Below are 19061 nucleotides of genomic sequence, written 5' to 3'. Positions count from 1 at the left end.
CATACCAGTAATCCTAGCATAGAAGAGATGGAGGCAAGAAGGTCAGGAGTTCAAGGTCAGCCTGGGCTACATGAGGCATTGTCTAAAATGTAAGGGCTTCTTTCACCCTCATATACTTATATAAATCAATGTAATGAAATTTAGTTGTCCCCTATCAGTTCTTGGGCCTTTTTTAGAACTTTCAAGTGTTTTACACACTTACACACACACACATTTTCTTTTCAAGTGTGACATTTTAATGTAACTGTTCTAAATACTGACTATATTTCCACTAATACAATGAAAGTAAAGTGTTTTTCAGGGCTGTAAAACTAAATGTTAATCCAGCCGCTCCTGGGGGAACAACAGGCCTGTAGTACCAGCTAAGGATGGTGGAGGCCAGGGGAAGCCAGGCATTAGAAACTACCCTGAGAGAGACGCTATCTCAAATAAAAAGGGCTGACATGTAACTGGATGTTATAATTGTTGCCTTGAATGCAGGAAAGCCTTAGGTTTGATTCCCAGTACCACTACCACCCCTAGACCCCCAGACAAACACACACTGTAAGTCCAGCACTTATGAGACTGAAGCAGAATAGAAAGTTCAAAGCCAGCCTGGGCCAGAGATGTTGACTCAAAAGGAAAATGGGGGAGTGGGGTTGGGGGGGTAGGCCCAGATTTTAAGTTTAAAGTCCTAGGTATGTCAGGCCAATTCCCCACCATGGAATAGCCCCACCCCATCCATAACACCTCAGATCCTCCTGGCCTCCCTCCCTGGAAAGCCTGTTTCCCCCCCAGAGTCACTCCTCTGAAAACTGAAACATGTCCCTGAGTGTCAACAGCAGAGACTTTTGCCCTTGAAATACCTGTGTTTTCTCAGTCTTCAAACTATGGACTACAATAAAAACCTGCTGGAGTTTGACTTTCTCTCATGGTGTTGCATGAGCAGTCTGGTGACATTAAAGCAGTAAGTGTTCTTATGTTATATTAACATGCTTCAGGACAAACTGCTGGGATGGGGCCAGGACAAGCCTTGAAGAGCTGAAGGAAGAGGAGCCATGCAGAGAGCTGGACTGTGAGTGAAGAAGCAAGTTTTGGAAGTGTAAGCATAACAGATGCAGGCAGGAGGGTTTGCCCTCAGCCCTTCCAAACCTGGGGCCAGTGACAGTACCATGTTGTGCAAGGATTGGACAAGGGTCTCTGCAAGTTCCTCTAGCTCCCTCTGGAGCTCCACCCTTTTGAGACAATATATCACTAAACAGGTTGTCTGTACCAGCCTCTCCAGCCTCAACCATCTCCAGAGGAGAAGTGTGAGCCCTTGTGACAGCTGCAACATGAGGAAGTTAATATGTCGAAGTGTCCTGTCTCCTCTGTAACAGGAGCAACAGACCTGTCTTCTGCAGCTGCTGTGGAGACAATGAGACCAGACTGCAATATATCCAAGAGACCTACCCAGTACACTGTCACATCTACCCCACACACCCAGCTTCCCCTCCCAGCACACTCCTCACATCCACCCCACACACCCGGCTCCCCAGCACCCTTACTCTATATTCTCTCATTCCCCACAACCTCCCTATGTTTGGCCAACCTACTCCACAATAGTCTTTAAGCCTTCTTTTTATTCTTCATCTCCCAAAACCCCAAGCCAGGTCAGGATATGATGTGTCTCCTTGCCTCACCCAGTCTTCTCAGTTCTACATGATCATTTAGCCTACCAGTCTAGGGCACCTGACATTAATCCTTTAATGATCAAAGGAGGATTCATTAGCCATGGTCCTGGACAACAGCTGTGGGAACCCTGGAAACACCCTTCACTATTTTATATATGTGTGTTTCTCTCTCTCTCTCTCTCTCTCTCTCTCTCTCTCTCTCTCTCTCTCTCTCTCTCTCTCTCTCTCTCTCTCTCTCTCCATGAACACCTGTGTGCCAGAAGAGGGCATCAGATCCCATTACAGATGGTTGTGAGCCACAATGTGGGTGCTGGGAATTGAACTCTGGAAAAGCAGTCAGTGCTCTTAACCACTGAACCATCTCTCCAGCCCCCAAAAATGCCTTCACTAACAGGATAAAGGGCAACCATGGGCCCTAAGGCCCAAAGAACCCAGAGAGGAAAGCCATGAACTAGGGATAGAAGGGGCACAGACAGGACCTGGACTGGGTGGGGAGAGGCTGGGAACTGGACGTAATATGAGAAGTACTGTACACAGGCAGTGTTAACTGCTTTATGTGTACAACACTTAGCAGGGCATCCATGATCAGACCAAGCCAGACTCCAACAGATATGTGAAATAAGACCATTTTCCCAAAATTAAAGCTACCAATAAGACCCCCAAACCTCAAACCAGACTGAGCACTTGGTCAGCCCGAGTGGTAGAGCAGAGAAGCAGGCACTCAGAGCCTGGGCCGGGACTGCTCCACCTGTGAGTCCCACAGACCAATGAGGCGATCAGCTTCTCTCCAGCCAGACAGGAGGGCCCCATGTGTGGTAGAATAAAATGTCCGATGTGTTGCTTCCCCAGCAAAGAGTACTTGCAGCTGCAGAAAAAGATTAAGTTAGAACAGGGATGCAAGTGGGACAGCTGTGGAGAGATACACAGAAAACAGAGCCCCTGCCCATCCATGGGTTTTTACAAATGGGCAGAAGCCATCACTGCCCATGCCAGTGAATACTAAGAAACACCTAGGTGGTAGGTCCCTGAACTAGGATCACAAGAGTTGCTAAACTACCATGGAAGAGTGTGGCTAAACCAAATACACCACAGAGTGGTGAGAAGTCACTGCCTATAACTAAAAGTGGTGTGGCAATAAACAAGCTGACAGGGACCATGAGATACCTGGCAAACTGAGCAGTGAATACCAGGTGATACTGAGTATCACTGTAACTGTCTTAGAGATATGCACTGAAATATCTACATGGATAACTACTCAATAAGTTAAAGGACAGTGGGTAGATTCTGCTCATTGTGGTAGAGGGTAGAGGAAGGGGACAGCATCCACTGCTCTACCTGCTTCTCTACAGTTGATGGTTTCCATAATTAAACTGTTTTGAAACGTTCTCACTATGTGCTTCTGGCTGGACTGACTCTCATTTCGTATACCAGACTAGCCTAAAATCTATAGTGATCTTTTTAGCTGGGATTACAGAGGCCTGAGTCACCGGGCCCACCTAGACTTTTGATATTAGAATCAGGTGGAGAGGTGGAGGAGTGTCAATCAGTGGTAGAGTGCTTGACTGGTGTGCTCAGGGCTTCAGCTCCAAGGCAAAAGAAAGAAAACAGCTGGAAGCATAGTCTGGGGAGAACACTGTGTCCCTACTGGCTACTTCTGTTTCATTTTTATTTCTGTAGACAGCACTGTACAGTTCCGTAAGCCATAGGTATGTGTAATTCTGATACAAATAACATATTTTAAGTTCTTAGCCTCAGTCTGAGTTTGTTGAGACATAGCCTTACTAGCCTTGGCTGGTCTGTAACTTGCTCAATGGACCAGGCTGGCTGTGGACTCTAAACAGTCCCCCTGCTTCTGCCTCCTGAGTGCTGAAACTGTGAGTGTATGCCAGCATATTTGACTTTAAGTTACTCCTACTTTCAAAATGAAACTGGCTCTGTGTCTCTGAGATCCCAGCCCCACACATCACTTGCACCACACACCTGGAGGCCTTAGTTAGCAGCAGGATCCCCGCTGCCCCACACCAAGGCAGGCCACTATACCTGGGTGCCAGTTCCATCTGCAGGGAGGGGCTGAGCCATCAAATCTAGGTCATCGCCAGTGCTGCCCACAGCCACATAGCTGTAGGAACCTTGGGTGTATGGGGCACTGTGCCATCGAGACCTCAGCACGCTCTTGGCTGCTGGCAATTGTGGGTTTCCTGAAACACAGAGACATGTTAACTCAGAATTCTCACTGGAAGCATCTGTCTTAGCTGCTCTCCAGCACGACACAGGGACAGCAACACCGTGAGATGCCTCCTATAATATAGTTTCCTTCCCTGAAAGCACCTGACTAGGGACAACTGCATTTTTATTTTGGGTGGAAGATTTTAGAAAATAAAACTAGAAGTGTTTGCAAACCATGACTTGCCTACTGCCCAGGAAGAAAGTTGTCTTGGGGATGTGCAGTGCGGAATTTCTTCTTCTCTGTTGCAAGTTTACTTCCTCTTTAGAGATTGGCCAATAAGATATATACCTGGGATTAAGAGCACTGACTGCTCTTTCAGAAATCCTGAGTTTAAGTCCCAGTGACCATACGGTGGCTCACAACCATAAATAATATGCCCTTTTCTGGCATGGAGGTGTACATGCAGATAGAGTACTTGTATACATAAAATAAATAAATAGTATATGAAAAATAAAATAAAATAAGAGATGAGAGAGGAATACAGAAGATATATATATATATATATGCTGTAATATATATGTGTATGTGTGCGTGTATATACATACATATAATGGGGAGTACCTGTCACTCTCCGGAGTACTTGGGTTAGAGTCAGAAGCACTTCTTCATCTGACAGAGTCTCCATAAACTCTGACTCAAGTCCAGCAATAAACCCACAGAGCACATGTGAAGACCTACAAAAATAGAAAGATGGGAGACAGGTCTGCTGCCCACACACACAATGCCAGGGCCACCACCATGTAGAATAAGAGTCCCTCTTAGCTCTCAAAGTATAACACTAAAGCAGCATGTGCCATTTCCACCTTGGCACATGTACCAAATGTGCAAGAACAGAGCAGGAAACTGTCCCTCAGAGGATGGCGGTAAAGCCACACCAGTTGGCTTTGTTTTCTTCACCACCGCCATGCACATCGGGGGTTCGGGGGAGAGATGCCAATTGTACTTGAGAAGTTCCTTAATGAAATAGTAAAAGTTACTGATTTGGGAGCTGGAGAGATGGCTCAGTGGTTAAGAGCACTTACTGTTCTTCCAGAGGTCCTGAGTTCAATTCCCAGCAACCACATGGTGGCTCACAACCATCTGTAATGGGATCTGATGCCTTTTCTGGTCTGTCTGAAGATAGCTAGTGTACTCATATACATAAAATGACTAAAATCTTTTTTTTTTAAGTTATTGGTTTTATTAAATTTTGGCCATTGGGTGTATTTTTCTATGTCTATATGGGAAGAAGTATAAAGGATTTTTGGTGTGCTGTCCTTGAGTCTGGAGCTGCTTCCTTCACACACACTTCCTTACCTACAAGGACACCTAGCCAACCATGATACTGAGCAGATACTTTCTCAGGAAAAAAAAAAAAAAAGGTGCACAGTATGTACTGATAACAGTGAAATTTAAGCTCTCAAGCAAAAAAACAGAATTTCAGCAAAATTGTTTATGTTGTCATCAATGTAACAGCTTCAGGATACTGACAGAATTTTCTGACATCAGTGGCAATATTGATAAATTTAACTTTTAACATTACTACATGAAACAACATTTTCTGAATGACCCCAATTATGGAGAGGTAAAAGTCAGGGGGGAATGAGCTACAGGTTCAAGGAGAAACCCTGTCTCAAAAAATAGGGTGCAGCAGAGCCTTACCAACCTAAGACAAATGCATTGCTTTTGATAATGCATATTCCATAATGGGTAAGGAAGGCATTCTTGTAAAAATGACCTAAAACAGGCTCAGTCTTGTTAATGAAATAAAAAAGGGGGAGAGGCAGAGAGCCTTTGGGGCTGCTTGGCAAGAATCTGACATGGGCCAAGGACAAGGAAATGGGCTGCTTGGCAGGAATATGACATTGACCAAGGATAAGGAAGTAGGCTTCAGGCAGAAATCTGACATTAGGCTAGAACAAAAAAAGTAATTTCATGTAGGAATCTAAATCTTAGGCTAGAACAAAGAAGTAATTTCAGACAGGAATCTAAACTTTAGGCTAGAACAAGGAAGTAGGCTTCAGACATGAAAAATGACCTTGGGCTAGGATAAGGAAATAGGCTCAGATACTTTGGTCATCCTGATAAACCCTTAGAAACAGTAATCATGGGAGTGTTCACATAATTAGGTTTAATGCCTTGCTTTTTCTTTGACTATTTGTGTTTATTGTATTGCTTGTTCCTTGACTATTTTCATCTATTGTATTGCTAGACCATCAACCTAGAACTGACCTTAATACATGCATGTAATCAAAATGGTATAAAAGCATAAAGGAGGACGGGTGATAGGATAGGGGGTTCTAGGGAGGGGAAATGGAGAAAGGGGATGACATCTGTATTGTAAATAAATAAAATATCCAATAAAAAATAGGGTGCAGAGTGATAGAGGAAGATCCCCGAGATCCACCTCTGGCCTCCCCACACAGTCAGTAAACATGCATACATACACACATATATACACAAAGACAGGAGGAGACAAGCATATTTTCTCAAGTTGAATTTAAAAGGTGGCAGGGTTTTGCTTGTCCACAATTCTCATTGATAACTGGTTGAGGGAAGACACAGGAGTCTTAGCTGCTTCTGCACTCATTCATATTGATCTTTATCCACACAGAGACAGGATTAGAAAAAAAAATAATGGAGCAGAAGAGAAAGCTCAGTGGTAAAGAAATACTGACTTCTCTTCCAGAGGACCAGGGTTCAAGTCCCAGCACCCACATGGTAGTTAACAGACATCCTTAACTGGAGTTCCAAAGGATCTGACACCCGCTCTTGGCTTCTCAAGCTCTGCAGGCATGTGGCACACAGACATACGTGCAGAGAAAGCATCCACAAAACAAATCTTTGAAGAAGGAGGAAGAGGAAGAGGATGAGGAAGAGGAGGAGGAGGAGGAAGAAGAGGGGAGAGGAAGAGGGAAGAAGAAGAAGAAGAAGAAGAAGAAGAAGAAGAAGAAGAAGAAGAAGAAGAAGAAGAAGAAGAAGAAGAAGAAGAAACAGCAGCAGAAACAAAAAACAAAATTCATGTAATTTTTCAGAAAATGTAGTTTTTCAATACTAGTGGGACAGAGTTTAAGTCCCTATTGAAGAACAGGCAACTGCAGCATGGTCTGTTTCCATCTTGAAAGTCAGCTGAGCTTCTGTGACAATAACTCCCTCTCTCCTTTCCTGCCAGGTAGAAGGCTGCTCTTCAGCTGTGGACTCCTGCTGCCACCAATCCTAGTCTTCTAGGCTAAGAACATGGCCCTTTCTTGCCAGATCTCTAAGTGGAATGTGGACTCCTTCCTTCACATGACAACAGTTCAGTGTGTTCTAATATTATCAGACATCAGTCCTCAACCTAGGCTATGCTTGGGGACACATAGTACCTAGAATGAGTACCTAGAAAAACTACACTCCTTTATAGGATGGGTGAGCCATTAGTTGAGACCTTCATCTGTAGGTCTGTCTGTCTGTCTGTCTGTCTGTCCTTTTTAGATAGCGTCTGACATATTCACTCATGTTCTTCCTGCCTCAGCTTACCTAGTATTAGGATTACAGAAGTGTATCACTATGCCTGGCTAACTGTGGGTCTCTGCTTCCATTATGTAGAAGGAGATTTAGCTCTCATCTTAAGTACTATTTCTACAGTTATAGACAGATCCATACTACAAATACCGAGTTTCAATACATACATACATACATACATACATACACACACACACACACACACACACACACACACACACATGGAATGATATTCCTGGAGTCCAAGAATACATTCTGGGCCTCCATTTGTCTCTCAGGGAGCCAGAGTGAGGGTATCTGTAACCAACACTTCAGGAGCACATGCCCCCTCCTCCAATTAAACACTCAGAAATACCTGGCAGTGAACTATACACAGTGGGGTCCTCCAATAGACTAAGACTAGTAAGCCAGCAAGCCCTTCCCTAGAGCTCCTGGACGCATACATACTCAAAAGGAGGCAGGACCAAAAATCCAATGAGCTTCTTGAACCAGGTGTCTTGGAGTGAGAGGGCTGTGTCCTGTAGGGGTGATGTATCTTCCCACACCACCTGGATGAACTGACAGTCGGGCTCCCAGAAGGGCTCCTCAAACTCCAAGAAGATTTTGTTGTTGGTACCAAAGCCTAGTTTTCTGATGGCTTCTGCCTTTTTGGCAGGCAGTGGTGGCTCAAAGAAGGTATCTTGATGTTCTTTAAGAAAACCTGCAATTCAGAATGGGATGCAGTTTAAAACAGGTTTTGTGGTGCACGTCTTTAATCTTAGCACTCAGGAGGCAGTGACAGGCATGGTTCTATGTGAGTTCAAAGCCAGCCTGGTCTACATAGTGAGTCCAGGACAGCAGGAGCTACATGGTAAGACCTTGCTTTAAAAAATAATAATAACAATAAGAATAAATAAGTAAATAAATAGCTAGGTTTTTAACTAGAAGCTACATCAACAGGAATCTGTCCTGACTGTATAGAGAAAAGTGCTTCTAAACATCTCATTCATTCAGATACCTGGAGACAAACTCCAAAGGCTGGACCTGGCCATCGGAACTCAAGGTTGACTGCTACCATACTGGAGGAAAACTACAGACTCCCTGGTCACAGAGGGACAGTTAAGTAGGACCCTGTAGGAACAGCTCGCTCCTGACCTTCTATCTCTAACTGCCAGTCACACTACTCAGGGGCATCTGCAGTCGTCACCTCACAGATTTCACTGGGAAGTTTGTTTTGCTCTTTACTGTGCTAGAAATTGAATCCAGAGCCTCATCCACGCAAACACTGCCATTGAATACACTTAGATGAGTCTAAGTAGGAGAAAACGAAAAAAAGAAAACCAGCCCACAATCAGACAAACAACAAAGACAAACCAGAGGAGAGAACATTTGCTTGAAGCCAATACGAAAGCAAGAGGACCTTTAATCCCAGCACTTAGGAGGCATAAGCAGCTTATATAGTAAGTTCCAAGCTATCCGGGCCTACAGGGTGAGACCCTGACTCAAAATAAAAAGTAAAGCTTAAAAAAGGAAGAAAATCAGTACAACAGGAAGCCTGCAAGGCCATACCCGGGCACATGACAGAGACAATTTCCCCATACACGGGGCATGGGGAGAAAAGTCATGCTATCTAGATCTTCAAGCACAAACCACTCCTGCAACCTACGAAGATGTAGCCACATAAGCACTTTGACATGTTCATGGAGCACCACGTGAAACACGGAAGAAAGAACTACTGAGTTCCCACCAGCATTTATTAGTAATGACATCTCTGTACAAGACAATATCAGCCAGAGATGGCAGCACGGTGACTCCAGCGCTCGGGAGGCTGAGGCAGAACAACTACAGCAGCTGCAAACCACGGTGGAGTACTTTCATCCACCCGGAGATCCTTAGCATGAAGACATGAACTCAACAGCTCACTTAATACCCAGAGCCAAGGACGGAGAAGAACCAGAGGCCTGTGATGCTTGGGACAGGGATACAGACAGGCAGCTTAATCAGAAAAAGTAAGTTCTACCTAATGGCACTGTGACGATGACATGATGTGCAGGCAGGCGGGCACCATCTTCACACTCCACCAACACGGGGAAGGTCTCCCCTGGAAAAGCAGCTTCCTGGAAGGACCCATTCCAGTGAATGGTCTTCACTGGCTTGTCAAAAACCATCGTATCCTTGGGCAAGGAAGCTAGTATGCAGTTGGTAAGTCCTTGGTAGCCACTAGGAAAGACAGAAGTTGGTGTGTAGTGAAGCAGGCCCTGAAAGGGTAACTGGCAAAAATAACCCACTCAAGATGCCACCAGCATCCAGAGGAGCACCACTCAGAGCCAGAAGGAGAGGCAACCCCTTTACACCGGGCCATTAACACCTACCTCCTGACTAACGAGGGCCAAATAAGTCAGTGAACACAATACTGACCAGTTCCCATAAGAACCAGAGTTCCCCACCACAACCACACCAGCCCCAGGTTTGTACACTTCCTGAGTCACAAATGCTAGCTCCTAGACAGAAGCCTTGGGTCTTTGGGGGTCAGGGGAGCGCAGCCCTGCCCAACGTCTTTGTTCCTGGAAGCATGCACAAGCCTGCCTGCCACAGGGAAGGAACCTGCTTGGCTTCTCTGCATCTGAAGGCCCTTGTGTAACACCTGGCACATGAGACACCCTAGATGAGAAGACATGAGCATTCCAGATACTTCCTTCTCAATTCCCTAGACACATCTTTGCTTAAATAAACACAACTAGAAGAAAGAGAAACCAATCTCTCTGAATGGGGAGGGCAATGCCCTCACCTGCCCGCTCCAGGCCTCCTCCTCTCTCCCCCTTTTCCCTCCTTTCTCCAGTCTAGTGCCTCTGCCTAGACAGGATGGACAGAGCTGCCAGGGCTATGGCCCATACCCAGCCAAGGTGCAATCCAGCCCAGGCAGCACTGTATACTCCCCGAACGGTGCAAGGGCCACCAGGTCCATGCTGTGGGTGCCGCTCACACAACACTCTATGTTGAAGAAGGTATTCAGGATAGCCAGCTTGAGCTTTTTGGTGTCCTCATCCTCAGTCCAGTTAGCCACCTGCTGCCTTATCTCCTTCTTCAGGAACTCTCCAACACTGGCCACTGGGGGCCCAGATTCATTCAGGAATTCTCGGGTCTGGTCTATCAGTCCATAGAACAGACAGGCCATCTCTGTCACCAGCTCCAGGCTCACACTTGTTCCAGAGCTGGTACAGCTCATGGAGGGCAGAGCCACGTGCCCTCCTGTCTCCACCAGCTGGTTCTCTTCGGATAATTCTTTCTCCCCCAGGAGCCCGAACTCCGCAGCCAGCTGGAAGACAGGATTGCCCTGGGAGGGCCCGTGGATCCAGTGTGCACCCAGCTCCACTACACCACCTAGGAGGGCACAGGAAATGCTACCTGGAAGCCCTCTCCCCAGAAAAATTAGCCCCACCCTTTCGCAAGCATACGCTAGGAACACCTTGAGAGTCACATGGTCTCCTTGTAAATCAGGACCAAGGGTCTTGTCCCTCAGGATCAAGTGGTTTCCAAAGGCATGGCTTGATCAGACCAGATTTAGGGAATTTCTAGGGGTTGGGGGGTTGGGGGGACGGCGGAGGGGGCGAGGCAGCCTGTACAGACATCCTTCACTTAAGGAGAAACCCGAGGAATCCCCAAAGCTGAGCAAAGCAACTGCGGGACCCTAGGTTACCTTCCCTAAAGAGTACTCTCCTAACTTTGGGCAGTTGTCTTTCCAGCTTAGTGAACGTGGGTGTGTGTTCTTTTACTCCGGGAGCCAAAAAAGGAAGGCCTCCTGGCTCAGTAGGAACCGGATGGGGTCTGGGGTCGACCAAGGAGCGGTTACCGAAGCAGCGTTCTGAGCGGATGCGGCCCCCGGCGCTGGCGGTGGCCTCCAGGACTCGCAGATGTGGAGCAGCCCGGTGGCGGCAGAGCCTCTGCGCAGCGCCCAGCCCCGCGATGCCGCCGCCCACCACCAGCACCCGCGGGCCGCGGGACGCCATGGCTTGCTCAGGGTCCTCCGGCGACGGGTGGCCCTAGGCGCCCCAGCAGAAGCGGGCGAGGCGGGGCCAGAGGCGGGGAAGAAGGCGGGGTTGTGTAGGAAGAAGCGAGTGAGTGTGCGTGGGGCTGGATGTGGGACTAGGGGCGGGGCCTATGAGGAGCTCGCTGGAGGCGGGGAGGCAAGGCGGAAGGAAAGCAAGGTCCGGACAGCCTTGGTGAACGTTCGGAACTGGACCGGAGGAGGGTAGGCGGATGTCCCTTGGCCTTCACTGTGCCATCCACATAGGCTTGCGGCTCCCGGAAGCGATCAAGCTCAAGGTGCTCTGAGCACCACTCCTCCTGTTTGGACCCGCCCATAGTCACCTCAAGAGGGGTGTGGCTCTAGCTGCTACGGAGCTGTGTGAGCCAAGAACCCTACAATGATGCGGTAGTCTTCCAGACGCATCCTTCCTGGTTCATATAAGCAGAGAGTGCGCCATAGCTCTAGCCTCCTTTCCACTGGCCTATCGGCTCACAGTGTAACAACGTGCTTAGAAGATAACTTCTGTCCTGGACCCCAATGCTGATCCAAAGCAGGAAGACAGGGATCTGGTAATCTGAGAACACTGTTTTGGCCAACCACTCAGCACTCTCAGGCTGAGGGGCAAAAATGTCCTTGCCCAACATACTTGATCCCCTCACTCACTCAGAGCTAGTAGAGAGTAAAGGTGGTATAGGGAAAAAGAAGTCACTGGTTGTATGCTATGGGGGCTTTGGCTCTGACACAGATGGGAACTATTCGTAAATCCGTGTCCGAAGAGGGTAGATTGTAAAGGACAGGAGGCACATGCCCTCCCCTCAGCTACTAGAACATCACTCTTGTTCACTTTCTAAGTTAGTGTGTTTAACTGGAACTTGGGAGTTGGGAGCTGAAGCTGCCCTCCAGAGCCAAGATACCAAAGGCATCCCACCCTACATCAAGGAAACCGACCTGGAGACAAAGAACCTCCCGAGTCTAGTTCATTCAAAATGCCAGTCTTTAATACCCACCATTTTCCTCTACCCAGTCTTAAAACTTCTAACAAGTTGGTTTCACAAGACATAGAAAATCAAGTTGGAACTGACACGAAAACTTCCCTCCTGCTGGCTAGTTGGCAGTGTGTCAAAAGTTGCTATGCACGCTGCTGTAGGAGAAAGGTTATCCATGGCATTGCTCAGTGTCAGGTCCCACTCGCTACAATCCTGCCTTGCCAGGTAAGACATGCCCACTGGTACAATAGTAGCACAAAGGTCATGAAGATAACGATCTGATTTTGGATTAGACTTGAGGCCTGCTCCAAAGGAGGGAATTCATGCTTGTTACAACAAACCAGATCTAAAGCTTAGGCGCTCTTAGGCCCCGTAGGGAAGCAGGGACCTTCTGCTGTTTTGCTAAATTGTCCTGTTATCAGACTGCCTTTTAAATGTTTGTTTTTGCTCACTGATTCATGCTGCTCTCTACCTTGACCAGAGATGCTTCTTCTGCAGTGGACAGCGATTAGTACCGAGACTCACAACTAGTCCAAGAGCTGAGAATAAGTGACCTTCGAGTGTACAACATTAAATGAAGCATCTGTCTCAACCTCCACCCCCACCGGCAATGCCCAGGGAACATCAAGGAGAGGGAAGGAAAAGAGTGTAAGAGCCATGGGGTGGAGAGATTGCTCTCCCACATTGCCCTTCCAGAGGACTGGAGTTCAGTTCCCAGTCGAGCACCCACATCAGGTGGTTCACAAGCACTGTTACTCTAGCTCCAGGAATGCAACTCCCCCTTCCAGCCTCTATGGGCATTCATGCATACATGATATGCACACATAAATTACAAAATAATAAATATTTTAAATTTTTATTTAAACAAAACTTAACAACCAGAGGATCAAGAAAAATGCTATGAAATGCTGACTTCTGGCCATGCTATGGCCACAGCACACATGAGCACGCTGCAGCAATGGGAACTTATACAATATCAAGCCAAGATCCATCAACATTCTAGCAAGCAGCGCTAGCAGAACTCAGTGGAGTACAGCAAGGAGGAGGGGCCATTAAGGGGGAGGGGATAAGTTAAAGGTGCTTGGGAGAGTGGGAAAGAGAACTAGGGATCAATATCAACGAGAAACCTCATCACAAGGTAAATAAAAAATCTTTTAAAATTCTATTACTAGAGAACAGCCTGGGACCCAAGTACCCTTCCCTTCAAGAACAGACTGGGTAAGTTACCCTGTCTCAGTTAATGTGTATATTTCCTGGCTTCTCTTTCATCTTTTCTACATAATTGGTTTTATGTTTGGGAGGGATCATGAAAAATGGGGATCTCAGTTAGCCCAGGCTGGCCTGAAACTTGCTATGTGGGCAAGACTGATCTTGAACTCCTGATCTTTTTTCTGTATTTCCTTAATGGGGTTGCCATGCATCCTACTATGCTTGGCCTTTCCTGTACACTTGTGACCCTGCTAGCAGAAAGGCAGAGTCTGCAGTCCAACTGTAAGTACATTTCATTTACCAATTCGTATTTTAATTTATGTGGGATACAGGAAAGTTGAGGTGGAAACTTTGAACAAAGTGGCTGGTAGTAACACACTGGGCCTCCAGCAATACAGGGCAGGGACACTTGCAACAGCCCTATCCCCTAGAAAAGCAAAAGTCATGAAGTCAGCGCAGCTGTTTGACCCAGTTCCAGCAAAGCTGAGAGGAATGCTGAGATTGCTGTCATCAGGTTTCGTGATTTTAGGTTTTGGTCTCTGTGTGTTGTCTTCATGGGGACTTTCTGCATTATAACTCATCTTATGTCTTTTCCTAAGAAAATTATGTCTGAATCTTTTTCTGCTTTTATGGAAATGACTTTATCTAGCCACTATTTGGAAGTCTTCCTTTTTTTTTTTTTCATCATGAAAGCTTTGGAAGTCTTCCTTAAGCCTTAGAGATTATGATAAGCTCAGTGTACTGGCTGGTTTTGTATGTCAACTTTACCAGACTTTACTTTTTACACAGCTAGAGTTATCACAAAGAAAGCCTCCCTTGAGGAAATCCCTCCATGAGATCCAGCTATAAGGCATTTTCTCAATTAGTGATCTTCCCATTGTGAGTGGTGCCATCCCTGGGCTAGTCCTGGGTTCTATAAGAAAGCAAGCTGAGCAAGCCAGGGGAAGCAAGCCAGTAAGCATCACCCCTCCATGGCCTGTGCATCAGCTCCTGCCTCCAAATTCCTGTCCTGTGTGAGTTCCTGTCCTGACTTCCTTTGGTGATGAACAGCAATTTGGAAGTGTAAGCTGAATAAACCCTTTCCTCCCCAACTTGCTTCTTGGTCATGATGTTTTGTGCAGGAATAGAAACCCCGACTAAGGCACGCAGATAAGCAAAAGCTAGGAATTTGTAATGAGGCCATGACTCCAGGAATCTTCCTGGGGTATCTGTCACTAAGCAAACTCAAACAGTATAATTGGTACTGGTAAACAGAGATAGTTGACAACTCTGACTAAGAGAATTAGTAACAGATTCTTGCTTCTTTTTATGATATGCTTAGAACTCTCTGAAAATGTAGTTTAAAGAAAGGTAGTTGTACAGGGTACACCCCAGGAAGAACAGAACTCAATAAATAAGATAGATTGACTAAAATAACCTTTTTCCTACTTTAGAGTGTAGATGGTGAAATGATATATAAAAGGAGTTAGCTGTTAGTATTTGCTGTTTATAAAAAAAGACTGGTTCAGATATTTTCTGTTTGTCTGGGATGCTTTAAAAACTGCAAATATTGGGCTGGCGAGATTGCTCAGAGGCTAGGAGCACTGGCAGCTCTTCCAGAGATCCTGAATTCAATCCCCAGCAACCACATCGTGGCTCACAACCATCTATAATGAGATCTGGTGCCCTCTTCTGGCCTGCAGGCGTACATGCATGCAGAACACTGTATACATGATAAAATTAAATAAATCTAAAAAGCAAGCAAGCAAACAAACAAACCTGCAAATCCTGCCAGACTAAAAGCAGGCTGCATATAACAAATGTGTTTGCTTTAGTGGAGACATTCTGTAGATTCTTTGAATTGGAATTATAGGGCTAATAATAAAAATAAAATCTGCTCTATTTGTACTTTCTAATTGTGACTGAACTTGTAAACCTGAACATGCAATGAAAAAAATCAAGCACATGTCCAAAAAAAAATTGATCTGTGCTTCTTGGGTGATTATTAGTCTGTCATTGTTCTGTGAAACCTGTATAAATAAAGAAACAACCTGGTTGCTAGACAGTCAGAGCTGCAAGATTCCCCTGACCACTGGGCCTGACTCACTCCTCCCTTGCCAACTCTCTCCTCCTGGGCCCAAGGCTGGCCCCGAGAAGACAATAGTGCTTCTTGTTCCCTAGATATAGTGCACCAGTCTGAATCAAAGGCTGCCCTGTAACTGGGGTAATCATATGCTCATAAACAGACCACTGGAGACTATGCAGATATCATGGCATGCTTGTCCAAAGGGAGGAGGGCTGCATCTGACACCACAGATGATATCTCCCATGTGGCTAAACCAAATTGTGCTTGTTCATTTAAAAAAAATAGCCTTATCAATATGGAATTTGCATGCACTTCACCCATATGACATGTACAAGCCAGTGGCTTTCAGCATATTGACAGAGTTATACAGCCATCACCACAACTGAGTTAAAAACCCTTTCATCACCCTATTCTGGATGGTTCATATAAAGAATTAGACAGGATGAAGCATGCTCTCAAGGTTTTCCACATACAGTATGTGTCAGTACTTCTGCCTTTTCATCATATATGTGCCATATCTACGGTGGACTTCAAGGCTCTGTGCATGCTAGGCAAGGATGTTACCACTGAGCTACACCTTCAGTCTCCGTGATACATTCTAACATATTCAAAGGTATCTATTTGAATGTTAATACCTAAGAAGCCAAGTGTGGTACTGCTTGCCTTTAATCACAGCATTTGTGAGGCAAAGATTAGGCAGATTCCAGGCCAGCAAGAATTATATAGAAAACCCCATCTAAAAAAAACAAAAAACAATAAAACAAAAACCTAAGGTGTCTGTGATGGTTTGTATGTTTGGCCCAGGTAGTGGCACTATTAGGTGTGGCCTTGTTGGAGTAGGTGTGTCACTGTGGGCATAGGCTTTAAGACCCTTACCCTTGCTGCCTGGAAGTCAGTATTCTGCTAGCAGCCTTCAGATGAAGATGTAGAACTCTCAGCTCTGCCTGTACCATGCCTAGATGCTACCCTGCTCCCACCTTGATGAAGATGGACTGAACCTCTGAACCTGTAAGCCAGCTCAATTAAATGTCCTTTATAAGACTTGCCTTGGTCATGATGTCTGTTCACAGCAGTAAAACCCTAACTAAGCTGTGTCTATTATATAAATATAGAATGTTTGACGGACATTTATGCCATTTCTATTTTTTCAGTCCTTGTGATTAGTGCTGCTATGTAACTAGGAGCTGCTGTGGGGCCATGTTTTCATTTCTCTTGAGTATGCACCTAGGCATTGGTTTGCTGTTTTAACTTTTGAGACAAGGGCAGGCTATGACAAGGTAATGTAAGGCCAGAGTTCAGTCCCCAGGAACATGTACACGTACCTCACAAAGGCCAAGTGGCAACACCAATTTGTACTTCATCACGTAGAATAAGGCAGGAAAGACCAATTACTAGGTACTGACTTATTGATTTATTTAGTGACTTACTTAAAGCACTGCTTGTTCTGCCTATTTGGCAAGCATGACTTCAATTGCTATCTGAATCAATGAGTCATTGCCCTTAACAACCTGCTGACAACCTCATAGACTTCTGTGTAAAATCTTGCTTGCTTGCCCACCCCACCTTGTGGCTTTGGAAAATACAATGAAAATACAAACTAGTCTTAGTATCAAAGACTTTCAGGAGCTGTCCTGGCTCCGGTTCACAGATGCCATCCCCTCTCTTCCACTCTCATTGATATCCAAGTGTGTATCTAAAAATATTCCCCAAACTCCACCAATGTCAAAACTCCAACTTTTCTACATGCTTTCCCACACTCACTGTTGACTTTTTAATTTTTTTTATTATAGTCAACCTTACAGGTTTGAAGTGGGTTTGATTTGTATTTCCCTAAAGGCTAATGATGTTGAGCATCTTCTAATGTCCCTCATACAATTACATCTTTATTGAAGAGATGTATGTTCATCCTTTGTTCTTTTTCCTAGTCTGTTGCAGGAGTGTGTTGTGTGTTCTTGACACCAGACCTTTACCAGATGTAAGACTTCCAGAAAAGTTTCTCTCGTCCTGCTTGTGTCTTGCGTCCCAACCTTGATGGTCTCCTTTGAAATAAACATTTTTAATTTTGCTAAAGTCCTTGATAGTTGTGATAGCTATTCTTAATTGCCAATTTTGTGACTACATCACAGGAAACATCTGTGAGGGATTTTTCTTGATTGGATCACTTGAGATAGGAAGACAGCCTATATCTGGGTCACACCTCTCATGACACTTATATAAAGAGCACTGAAAAGCTTTTGCTTTTTGCCTGCTCACCCTGATCCTCACTGGCCAGTTTGTGTATCTTGATCCTGAGGATTCCCTCATTGATATTAGAGCCTACTTCTTCTGGATTCCAACTATGCTGAAGACCAGCTGAGCCCCACACATTGTGGACTGAACTATTGGATTCTTGAACTTGCTATCAAGAGACAGCCACTATTGGATTAACTGGGCCAAAGCCTGTAAACCACTCTAATCATATGTATACACACACACACACACACACACACACACACACACACACACACACACCAGATCTCATTATAGATGGTTGCAAGCCACCATGTGGTTGCTGGGAATTGAATTCAAGATCTCTGGAACTGCAGCCAGAGCTCCTAACCTCTGGGCCATCTGTCCAGCCCAATATTTGCAGTTTTTAAAGCATCCCAGACAAACAGAAAATGTGTTTGTGTGTGTGTGAGTGTATGTGTTGTGTGTATGTGTGTGTGTGTGATATTCTATCAGTTCTATTCCTTTAGAGAACCCTGACAAATACAGTATTCTCTCTCTTTACCTGTTTCTTCCTTTGTCCCTAAACTCAGAGAATATTAGGCACCTAACTTTGACACCAGCCCACGGGCTGCTAAATAAACTGTGTTTGAGACATTTCATTTTGGAACTACTGTCACGGTTGCTTAGCCTATGCTAATACAGAGACCTGGAGCAAAGGTTTGTTGGTGATCTGTTTCTGTTTATATTCTACTTTAGTCTTGAAATAAAGTTTGCTGACTGTTCTATTCTGGTTTGGATTGTTTTCTTTAAAGTACTGAGGGGCCAAACCTATTCCATCTTGGGACTGGCCTCTATCTTAAAGAGAAAAATTTTAAAAAGCCTGAGAACTTGGCCTATAGCAGAACTCAAACTGTACCAGGAAGGACCTCACGATTGTCCTTGGCCAGAGTTACTCTGTAGCTACTTCCTAGCAATAGTGAAGCAAAGATTAACGTGATTGTTTCAGATGTACTTTCAGACCTTTTGTGGTTGTATATGGTCTTGCTTCAGAGCACCCACCTGTCGGGCTTACAACAGACATTCAGTTAGATACTTACCAGGATACACTCCCCTCACTTACTTCCACTTCTTATAAAACCTTGTCCTGCTGAGGGTTCAAGGCTGTTCCACCTTCGTCTCCAGTCCTGCTGTGTCAGGGTTTTAGGTTGGAGAAGAGCCCGAG

General features: G+C 45.4%; 1 protein-coding gene across 3 annotated transcripts; it reads right to left on the bottom strand.

Moving 5' to 3' along the window:
- Positions 1-213: 213 nt before the first annotated feature.
- On the bottom strand, positions 214-11671 carry Paox (polyamine oxidase). 3 transcript variants are annotated; one of them, XM_034509844.2, is made up of 7 exons: positions 11192-11671; positions 10236-10722; positions 9362-9561; positions 7810-8062; positions 4441-4553; positions 3693-3850; positions 214-2517 (listed from the first exon to the last, which is right to left on the bottom strand). In XM_034509844.2, exons 1-7 carry the CDS (start codon positions 11346-11348, stop codon positions 2374-2376), a joined length of 1512 nt encoding a protein of 503 aa, XP_034365735.1. In that variant the 5' UTR covers positions 11349-11671; the 3' UTR covers positions 214-2373. The 3 variants fall into 3 exon arrangements, with proteins under 3 accessions (XP_034365735.1, XP_076768850.1, XP_034365743.1); XM_076912735.1 differs by having other exon boundaries at positions 11039-11427; XM_034509852.2 differs by lacking the exons at positions 9362-9561; positions 10236-10722 and having other exon boundaries at positions 11192-11425.
- Positions 11672-19061: the final 7390 nt, after the last annotated feature.

The sequence above is a fragment of the Arvicanthis niloticus genome, chromosome 1 (genome assembly GCF_011762505.2).
Source record: "Arvicanthis niloticus isolate mArvNil1 chromosome 1, mArvNil1.pat.X, whole genome shotgun sequence".
In the NCBI taxonomy this organism is placed as follows: domain Eukaryota; kingdom Metazoa; phylum Chordata; class Mammalia; order Rodentia; family Muridae; genus Arvicanthis; species Arvicanthis niloticus.
This window is presented reverse-complemented; position numbering and strand designations above follow the sequence as displayed.